This window comes from Drosophila kikkawai, chromosome 3R (assembly GCF_030179895.1).
Source record: "Drosophila kikkawai strain 14028-0561.14 chromosome 3R, DkikHiC1v2, whole genome shotgun sequence".
Classification (NCBI taxonomy): Eukaryota; Metazoa; Arthropoda; class Insecta; order Diptera; family Drosophilidae; genus Drosophila; species Drosophila kikkawai.
Window position 1 is genome coordinate 32,241,325 of NC_091731.1, and position 10,508 is coordinate 32,251,832.

The 10,508-nt window shown below is 34.8% G+C and overlaps 1 protein-coding gene across 1 annotated transcript; it reads left to right on the forward strand.

The window, feature by feature from the left end:
* The first annotated feature begins 163 nt into the window (after positions 1–163).
* Tsp96F (Tetraspanin 96F) lies at positions 164–9,604 on the forward strand. The gene is made up of 5 exons (XM_017171325.3): positions 164–509; positions 5,460–5,654; positions 6,159–6,338; positions 6,400–6,615; positions 7,053–9,604. The coding sequence occupies exons 1-5, from the start codon at positions 444–446 to the stop codon at positions 7,200–7,202; spliced, it is 807 nt and encodes a 268-aa protein (XP_017026814.1). The 5' UTR covers positions 164–443; the 3' UTR covers positions 7,203–9,604.
* Positions 9,605–10,508: the final 904 nt, after the last annotated feature.

Consider the following 10,508-nt stretch of genomic DNA (forward strand, 5'->3'; position numbering starts at 1 on the left):
AAAAGTCTGGCAACGCTAACCAGCGTTGCCAGACTTTTCGGTCCCAGCGACCAAAAGTACCAGACTGTCGTATGTTGACGGTTTTCGATCAAAAAACATCGATAGTAAAAAAAATCGATGTTTTGAAAACATCAAACATCGATAGTTGCGATATCGCGGTTTTGCCACCTCTAGATGCGACGCTGCCGAGTACAAATAAAATTTTAAATAAATCGCTCGCAACGGTCTATAACAGCGGCTCAAATCGCAGGTTTGCTTCCGGAAAATCTGATAAATCCGAAAAGATAAAGTGCGCCGATCCGAGAGTGTGGCGAAAAGTGTGAAAGTGAAAAAGTGCAGTGCGTCGCTGCAGTCCCACTCCGTTTTCCTGCCACAAGCATCTCGGTGGTGGCGACCAAAACCAGTTAAACCAAAGCCAGAAAAGAACAAATCCCACATCCGCCATGGGGCTCAACGGCTGCTGTTCGTGCGTCAAATATCTGATGGTCCTTATAAACATTTTATTCTGGGTATGTGTAATGTAGGCGACACTAACAAATCCTGATGGTCTCTGCCCTGGCTCTCCCATCACAACAACAACTGGAACACACGGACCTCAATCTCTGCACGCGCGTGTGTGTGTGTGTATGTGGGTGTTTTGGGCGAGCTTGTGCTTGTATGTTGTGTATTCCCTACGCCCCTGGTTCAGTGGGGCGTGGGGAGGGATAGGGGCCATGCGCACGCTCTTTGAGAGTTGCTCCTTTGGTGTCCTATCGTCTTCTCGGGTTCGCTCTCTTCCCGCTCAGAGATGACAACAAATAAGACTGGGTTTTAATTAATAAATATTTGAAAACAAAAAAAACGAAAGAAAAGTGTTATATTTGGTTGTTAAAGTTATTCGACCAATTAAATACTTTTTTTTTAATTTATAAAATATATCTTGCAAGAAATTAAATAGTTATACTGCAAAAAACATTTTTTTATGATAACAAATTATAAATTCTGATAACGTTAATCAATTAAAGTTATGAAAACGTTCTAATTTTCAAGCTATATCTTTCGATAAGAGCTATGTATCCACCACTTGCTCCTCTTTTCCTATTTTCGCTGAGTAGCGCTCTCGACTCCTACTCCCCCACAAACAATAGAAGTTCCGTTGTAGGAGGAGTGAATGACACACACACACATATGTACACCCGCACGCCCACAAACACCCACACAGACAGATATTGAGGCATCTCCCTCCCCACTTCGGGCTCTTTTTCTTTTCCCGCCTCTCTCCCCTTATACACGTTTGTTCAGTTGTTTTTCTTCGGCTTCTGCCTTTTCCTGTTGTTTTTCTGTTTTTTATTATTTTTATAACGTATACGTGCGTTTGATATTTTTACAAACTTCAGCGGGGGTTTATCCAGTATCCAGTAAAAAAGGATCTAAATTAGGCACCCCACCCTGCAAATCCAAAAGGGGTTTATTTTATTTGTGTTTTTACGCAACGTTTTTGACTTTCTGACTTTCAACATTGCCTCGGCTTTCAATTGTTCATTCAATTATTGTCTGTTTGTGTTTGTTTTCCCCCAAGTCTTCTTCCACTTGCGAAATCAGTTTCGCTTTTCCTTTGGGCAACAAATTTAAGATTTTTGATGCTTATGCTGCTGGTTGTTTTGAATTTTTTTTTTCGGCTTTGGTTTGTTGATTGTTGCTGCCTTTTTTCGATTTCTGTCTATAGTATTTATTAGTCAAAAGCTATTTTCGAATACGGACGAAAAACAACAAAAACATATGCGTCCGCTCATAGAATACGGCAAATACACTGAACAATATTTGATTTTTTATTAAAATAAATTTAGAAATGAATTGTAACTGTTTTTAATTTATGCTGGAAAGCTTTTTATAAGTATTTCTTGAAGTATTTCCTAATTAAGACCCTCAGATATATTTTATTAAATATAAAACTAAGCCCCATTTTCATTACAAAAGCTAATTCCCCTACTACTAAGACCCGGGCCACTTTGTATTCTTCTAATTTAATGTAATAATTCAGGTAAACAGATCAATTGTGTATCTATTGATGTAATTCCTGTTAATATCTTTTCTTATCTTATCTTATTCTATCTTACTTATTTTCGGTGTAGTTTTTCTTGGCCTGTGATGTCTTTGTTTTCGTTGTTTTTGTTTGTTGCACAGTGGTATGTGTTTGATGTTTATAGAAGGCAGCAAAATGTGATTGAATTTGTGATGCAGTTTGTTTCACTAATCGGTTGAACTATTTTTAGAGCGATCTATGGACTGAAAGTGCGTCAGAAATGTATAAATATAGCTGTACGCTAGCCAGTCATTGGTTTAAGTGTATTTTTAACATATGGAAGGTTATAAATAATGAAATTTATTGAATTAGACATTAATAAGTAATGCGGCAACAGGCATTTAACGATTTAATAGCTTCTATTTGTCATAATTATGTTAGAAACAGAAAATCAAAATCGAATCAGCAAAATATATTGATTTTAAGATTTAATATACTCAAAACCAACATTAATTCCGCCTAGGAACTTTGAAATATGAAAGTTATATAATTAACTTGCTTTATAAAACTAAGATTATATTAATTAAATATAGATTGTATTTTAAATTACCTTTTGAGGCATTTGAAAATGTTATAACCACTGTCCTGCAATCGATTCAAATTCGATTTCCTCTCCACTGTGCGCATCGGTTTCCAAACATTTCCATTTTCATCGTCGCCGTGGGGCATCGTGATCAAACGGCACGATCTCTGAGGACGCTGACGTTCCACAATGATGCCGAGATCCAAGATCCCAGATTTTGAGATGCCGGGAGGTCGACGGCGAGCGTCTAAAATGCTAAAATGCCGCCACCGCCGCTGCCGTCATTGAAGTTGACAGTGACCAAAAAAAAGCTGTCCGTTGGCCATCTGACAAGACTTGCGCCCCCTATCCACCCAACGAAAAGCAATTCATTTACTTACAGTGGAGTCTTTTTAAGTGAAAAATGTAGGTAATTCAATGGGTTCATAAGAGTTTATGCAAAAAGAATAATTGTATTATCCCTTTTAATCAAGTTTAGTTTCAAAGTTCTATACTTTATATATTTGTATTTATTAAATCCCTTGGACAAATATTTATTAAATTTATGATTATCTTAATCTATCAAGTTCAAAGATCCTTACAAAATATATCACCTTTAACCTTCCTAGGGAAAACCTAATTCTGTCTTAGGAAAGGTCGCCTGTATCTATTTCTGTCTCTTCTACATGCATAATTCACTGTGCTATTTTTCACTCAATTATTCATAAGTGGCGCTTCATTCATTTTTCATTTTTCATTTATAGTTTGTATTTTGCAAACTGTTTGCTGGCGCGTCTGCAGTTTGGAATCGATGCGGTTAATTGTGGCACAATAACGACAACTGGACATGCATATGGCAGAGCCAGCTGCACTCTTGTAACCCTCTTTTCGCGTTGTAATTTCTCGAAGCTCTCTCGTTTTCCGCCTGTCGACGCCTCGGCTCTGAAAAGTGGGTCAACGAAGGACTTTTATTAGCCGCTCGTTTGTTTGTCATGGACACGCGACATGGTGTCAGGATATGTACGAGTTTCTGTACGTACCGAGAATCGTAAAACTGCAACAAACATAGCTACAAATAAGGCGTGGATTTCATTCGTACACGGAAAAATGGAATTGATTTGAAATGGGGTCAGTTTTTTGTAAAAGTTTTTTGAAATGTAAATCGTTTAGAGAACTTTTCACAGAACTTTAAAGTGGTTTTATACGAAATTGAATTTTTGGTAATAGGGGTTATAGTATTAGAGTAGTAAATTATTTAAAAAAAATATCTATTTTTAATTTTAAACTCTCTTCTATCTAAGCATTTCAATTTCATAACAATCTCTCAAAATTGCAAAAGTTATTTATATGCTGGTTATGTTGCCATCATTTTTTGTTACTCAATAAACAGCCCTCGAATGGTGCAACATTGTATTACATTTCCACAAACAGTTTTTCCGTTAGCTGCACTCACGCAGACAGCCACACTCATATATGAACTTTTAGGGCGGCAGTATCGTGCACTTTGTGTGGCACACTTTTTGTCCCACTCGCTCTCCGGTTGCAACTGGGTTTTTCCATTTTCCATTTTCCATAGCTTGCTCTTTCGTGGACCACCCGCATAAAGCCGGTCTCCGGTGCTTCCTCTTGTGTTTCATTAGGTTTTCATGAATTTTTGCGGCACTCTTTGTTGTTAAGTCACTCTCACTTTCCGGCTGCCTTTTTCTCTGGGGAGCTGTATCTCATTTTTTTATGTTTGAGCGCCAAAAATAATGGGATTATTGAAACTCTGGGGTGAGGCTTGAATTAACCCTCTCGGTCTCATAAAGAATAATGTTTAAAATTCGTACACTATGAGAAATGGTAATATTTTACATCATTTTCGTCAAGTTAAAGTCTAGACTTTGTAACCTAAAAGACCTTGTAATAACTGAAATAATTTCCAGCTATGCTGCGTAATCTTATCAAGTAGCATGGATGCTAGAAATGCTCTAGATTTCTTGGCAATACGAAAACTCTACAGTAAAGGAAAAATACTTAGATAAGATATGTTTTTCTGTTTTGAAATTCTTTTCAGTTTGCTTCCGTTTGCAGGTGGCTTTTAAATTTACATATTTTCCCTTATAATAAGTTCTCTTGTTTACATCTCTTGATTAGTTCTCATCGCACACTCAATTTCCTTGAGATGAATATTTTAGCTGAATAATTAATGAACGTATATATACACACACTCACTCTGACACTTGTGTGTGCCTCACCTATTAAGTCATTAGCTCTTTATTAGATTTTCACACTCATTGCACGAACTTAAATTTAAATGCAACATTTTCATAGATGATTTGCTTGCCCTTTTCAAGTTAAGTGATTCAATTTTTATACAGAAAATTCAATTGAAGAAGGAGAATCATACAAATTTTTCTAGTTAATTTTTAAAGGGGGAATAAGTTTGCAATTTGTAAGCTGATAAGGCGAGGAAACGATAAGAGCTAAAAGCGTCTCAGCTTCTCGTTGGGATCAATGTTCTGAACCTATAAACTGATAAGCATATACATATGTAGATTTAACAAAAAATAGAATAATAATTTGCACATTGTTTCTGTACCTTTTTTTTGTTTTCATATTTATTTTTTCACTATATAACAGTACTCTCCCAATTTAATTAAATTAAAAGCAACAAAATCACAAAAGTCAAGTAGAATTTCATGCTGACATCATAAGTTTGGACTCGGGGTAGTCTATGGGGAGGGAAGACCTCCTCCCACTTTAATTGCCGCCTTGCCAGATGGCGTCATTGGCGCGTGTTCCCAGTGTGTTCCAATGCAACTTTTATAAATTTTACAATTTTACACAGAAAATGCGTAAAGTCTATACTAAAAATAACTTGTACTTATAATCGGTCTCTGATTTCGCTTGCAGCTCATTGGCCTGACCATCGTGGTCACATCCGTCTGGATGCTGACAGATCCCACGTTCATGCTGTCCATGACACAATCCTACAATCATTACCATATAGCCCTCTACGTTTTCCTGGGCATCGGCATATTGATCACCCTGGGCGCATTCTTCGGCTGCTGGGGCGTGTGCCGAGAGTCGCAGTGTCTGCTGGTTTCGGTAAGTAAAAATGGAGTAAAAAAATTATATGGTAGTCCCAATGTCTGGAAATTCCAATTAAACTGGATGCAGTTGTGTGGCCCACACAGCTAAGCTCGCATAATTGCAGCGGAGGCTCGCCCACAATGTCTGGGCAAGACTGCCAATCGTTGCACTCAAAAAATGGGGGATAATATGCGAAATCTCTAGCTTAAATCCTTGAATAATATTAAATAAACTGATTAATAAAGCTTTTTAAATCTTAAAGTAAGTTTAAAATGGAAATAAACTCAAGCAAAACCTGCATTAAATTTTGTTTTAAGGATTTTAAACCTATAAAATCTAAAAATAATTATTTTTATACAAGGAATCATTGAATTTTTCAAAGAATTATAGCTTATCATTAGGGTTTCTGCTTATTTCCAGTGTGAATAAATCTTTCTTAAATGTCAACGAGTTTATTAACCCAACGCCCACTAGTGTTTCCACGAGCATTCATTCATAAATCTGTGATTGCTCTTACAGTTCTTCTGTGTCATACTCATTGTGATGGTGGCACAAATTGCAGCCGGTGCCTGGGCCTTCCACAATAAAGATAAGCTGGATGACATTGTCCGGGCGGCCGTCAAGTCCTCAGTTCAGGAGGAGTACGGACAGTCCACCATGAGTTCGCGCACCGTCACATTCGATACGCTGCAAAAGAATGTAAATATTTGGACATATGCCAAAGCTCACAAGAAACCTGATTTATATTATCTTCTTTCAGTTGAAGTGCTGCGGTGCCGATGGACCTGGCGATTGGGCCACGAGTCGTTTTAATAACGTGGATCGCACAAATATTGTGGAGATTGCCGTTTCTTCCATGAATGTCTTCTACAATATACCCGAATCCTGCTGCAAAGATGATCTAAAGGATAATGAGTGCGATCTGTCGCGTCGTTTGAAATTTGGTGGTCCCCTAAATGCTGCCATTTATCAGCAGGTAATAATGAGAAGATCCTCTAAGGTGCTGGGTATTATCCCATGTAAACAAATGTCTGAAGTAAACCTAATTTACCATTCATTCAACGCTCTTTTATCGATTCTAAAAACTACCGAAAAAGCCCATTAAAGTCAATTGATAGGTGTGGCCGATTCATAATTTCGCTGGCCATAAAAATTAATGATCATTTACGCATTTGTTGATTTTTCTCCGGCAAGCTCTTCGCTTTCAGCAACTGGGCTAATAAAAATTCACGCCTGCCGACGCCGAGACGATAAAACTGTATTCATTAATATTGATATTCAACACGCATTTCAAAACTTCTGACTGGCTGGGTTTGTTTGTAAGAAAAGAACTCGGGAATGACTTCTATAAACAAACAATTAAAACTTTGTTATAAACAAAAAGCTTATAGATTTAACTCTTATTTCTTACAGGGCTGCGTTGACAAACTGATTGATATAATTTACGAGAACTGGGTCACCATCTTTGCCGTCACTGCCGCTGTTATTCTGCTGGAGCTGCTCTCCCTGACCTTCGCCCTGAGCCTGTGCTGTGCGGTGAGGAATCAGCACTACAAGGCCTGAGAATTACAGAACTCCCATAGGGAAATAACGGACGATGAGAAGTACTAACAAACCAAATCGAAACGGATGCATTGCGAGCGTTATTACTAAAGGCGTGTGCGTGCGAATGGGGGTATATGCATTTAGCAGATAATGTCCGACGTCCCCAGGTCAATACTTTAACAGCAGCAAAAAAAAAAAACGACAAACAACAAGAACAACACGACAACACCACACTTTTGTAGTACTTTTAACCAGAAGACAAACGACAGACAACAAGCTGAGCAATTGTATTTGAGATACGACAACACCTTTTGGGATTTGTGAAGAGTTTTTAAAGCACAACGCGAGGCAATGTCGCGGAAAGTGGACTTTATATGAACTTGATATGCTAGCAGAGCGAGAAAAAACAAAAACAAAATGACACTTTTCTAAACAAGATATTTCTACAACAAACACAAACAGTAAACTTTATATAAACATTAACAAAAGAGGTGGATAATCTATGCATATTTTTTTTTGTTTACATTTTTGGAAAAATCGATGTTCATGTGAATTTATGTTCACTTTAAGTTACAATTTTCCCTGTATAATTAATTTTTATTTGTTTATTTTTGAGACACTTTTGATTACAAATTTAATACATTTGTATGTGTATTTTTTATATATTTTGTTCAATCTTAGCTTTTTTTTACTAAAAATTTAATTCATTTATTTTTATTTTTTTGTAATTACCGCGAACATCGATCTCTGCAATCAATATGTTTCTCCACCTCTAAAAACAAGCTCCATAATACTTAGCCTAGCGAGAATGTTTCGAATTCATAGATTTAATACATAGCATGTGTATTAAATATATAGAAAAACAAAAACATAAGCACAAAAGTATAAAGGTATAAAAGTATAGTGTTAAATGACAAAACCAATGGTTAAATGTAAACAAAATGAAAAGCAATCAAATTTCTTTCAAAATTTGTTCCCCCTGCCCCCCATAAGACTTTTGATTACCAATTAAGTTTTCTTTGTGGCCATTTTCGTACGCTAACACAATGCCAAATGATGTAAGTAACATATGATATAACACACAGCATTCCACAAGAATGAGAATGATTGACAGATTTTTGTTCTGGCTTCAACAAAAAACGCATTGCCATCCAAAGACCCAGCCCAAAATATATATTTTCCAATCATTTTTATGAATCTTGTGCAAATTTTTGTGCTAAAAAAAATCAATTCGTAGAGCTTCACGAAATTAAATGCCAAATATTTTATGTATTTACAAAATTATATTATTATTTATTTATGGTTTATTTTTTTGAGCAAGGAGCAAAAGGAACATCTTAGCATTGAATATGTAATTTATCCTTAATCCTGAAAATAGGACTAGCATCCCTACTGTTTTTAAGTAGTCTTTTTAACTGCTCCAATGAATTAATATTGGGTAATCGTAACGAATTTTGTCGAATCCAACTTACCTGCATCGAAAACAAATTTATTATTTAGACATCTCATTGTGTAAGTGCAACTATTTATAAATGGGAAGTCATCAAAAGTAGCACAAAATGTTAAATGGCAAGTACCAAGCACACAAACAAGAAAAATCTCTATATTTACATTGTATTTTTACCATACACCATCAACTATAATTAATATATATATATATATATACAAACATACATATATATTTTTTGTAACATTTTCATTTTATTGTTGTTATATGTGAATTTTGTTGTTAGTTAAGCGTAGCCTGAACGTCACACTTTGTACCCCCCTCACAACGTCTAAATAAATTAATTAAATAAATTAAATCTACAAGGACAAAATTATATTAAATTTACAAACTAATGAAAGAACCCTAAAATATATTGTATTTAAAATAAATTATTTATTTTAAAATTCTTAGTAAGTCATGGAGTTGAATTAAATACACAGTTCTAGGTTAAGAGAGGAGAAATCTGCATACAAATTAAATTCATGTTCATGTGTTGGATTTGTAGCAAAAAAAGAAAAAATAAGATAAAAGCATTGAAATATTTAAGAAATGCAATTTTCAAATTAAACATCTCTTAACCTTAAGGAGAATTGAATGTAGCAAAATATTTATAGCACAAAAACATCATCAAGCATATAAAATCAAAACCAAAAACAAAAATAAAAGAATCTACTCTTCAAATAACATTAAAAACAATCAACTCGGCATCTTCATAGCATATGGAAACTAAATAGTTTGTATGAAAAAACGGCACATTTCGCAAGAAATCCAACTTAAAATGGATAAAGTTATACAATATAACGATGCTCAAGATCTGTATTTAACAACAGCAATATGTAAAACCGAAACATTGGATATTTGAGGCAAGTAATTGTGAACAGTGCGGCATTAAAACTGATATTTCAAATAAATAAACATACATTTAAACAAATATTTTGTATTCTATGCCAATTTGGGGGAGGTTTAAATGGAAAAGTTCATTTAAATCGGAGATTTTACATACCAAAACCCACCAAATAAAAGTAAAACAACCCAATAAATAATTAAATTTTTATTTTTATTAAAATGTTTATCGGTTTTTATCCATTACCCATTCTGTTGTGAGGCTTTGTTTCAATTACTTTTCTTATCTTTTTTGTTGTTTCTTGCATTATTATTATTATTTAGAGTGGCATAAGAACAGTTATGATTTATTTTTCTTGTTCTAAAACTAAAGTTTCAACGAAATTCGAATGGTTGTGTTTAAGAACTGAGGCATTGACACTCATAAGACCTACTAAAACTACCTACACTTAAGTTTTTCCTAGTTCACATTATCAAACTGAAGGTACATTTTAGTGGATTTACTTTCTCATTCATTTTAATGATTAATTTTTGGGAGAGTTTAATTGTTAATTATTTGGAAAGTTGACAACACATACATTATGTTTCGTTAGGCAGGCTTGAATCAGTTTTTAATGACAAAAAGAATTAAATATTGAATTTACACATAAATGAATTTTTCGTAGCATATGATAGTATTGTTATTTTTATTGTAGTTTTAGTTTAATTAATGTTTCGAGGGTTTTTTTTCCTATCGTTTACTTATTATAAACAATCCAAATCACTAACCACGTTTGCTCTTGTTAAGTTTTAGTTTCATTTATTATTAATTCATAGGGATAGTGTACACAAATGAAATATTTTGGTTAACTTAGAGGATAAACATTCGAGATGGCCGGATGGTAGCGTGGGGATTTTTAACATCTCGGCTTTCATTTACATATACATACATATCGCTTAGGCTGACAAAATTATTATCGTAATTTACATTTACTATAGGTACATTTTGATTT

What these genes read in the sequence shown, in the direction of transcription:
- Tsp96F (XM_017171325.3), top strand. Translation starts at nt 444, where the DNA reads ATGGGGCTCAACGGCTGCTGTTCGTGCGTCAAATATCTGATGGTCCTT. An exon ending in TTATAAACATTTTATTCTGG is followed by an intron (nt 510 to 5,459) that starts GTATGTGTAATG and finishes TTTCGCTTGCAG; the next exon opens with CTCATTGGCCTGACCATCGT. An exon ending in CGCAGTGTCTGCTGGTTTCG is followed by an intron (nt 5,655 to 6,158) that starts GTAAGTAAAAAT and finishes TTGCTCTTACAG; the next exon opens with TTCTTCTGTGTCATACTCAT.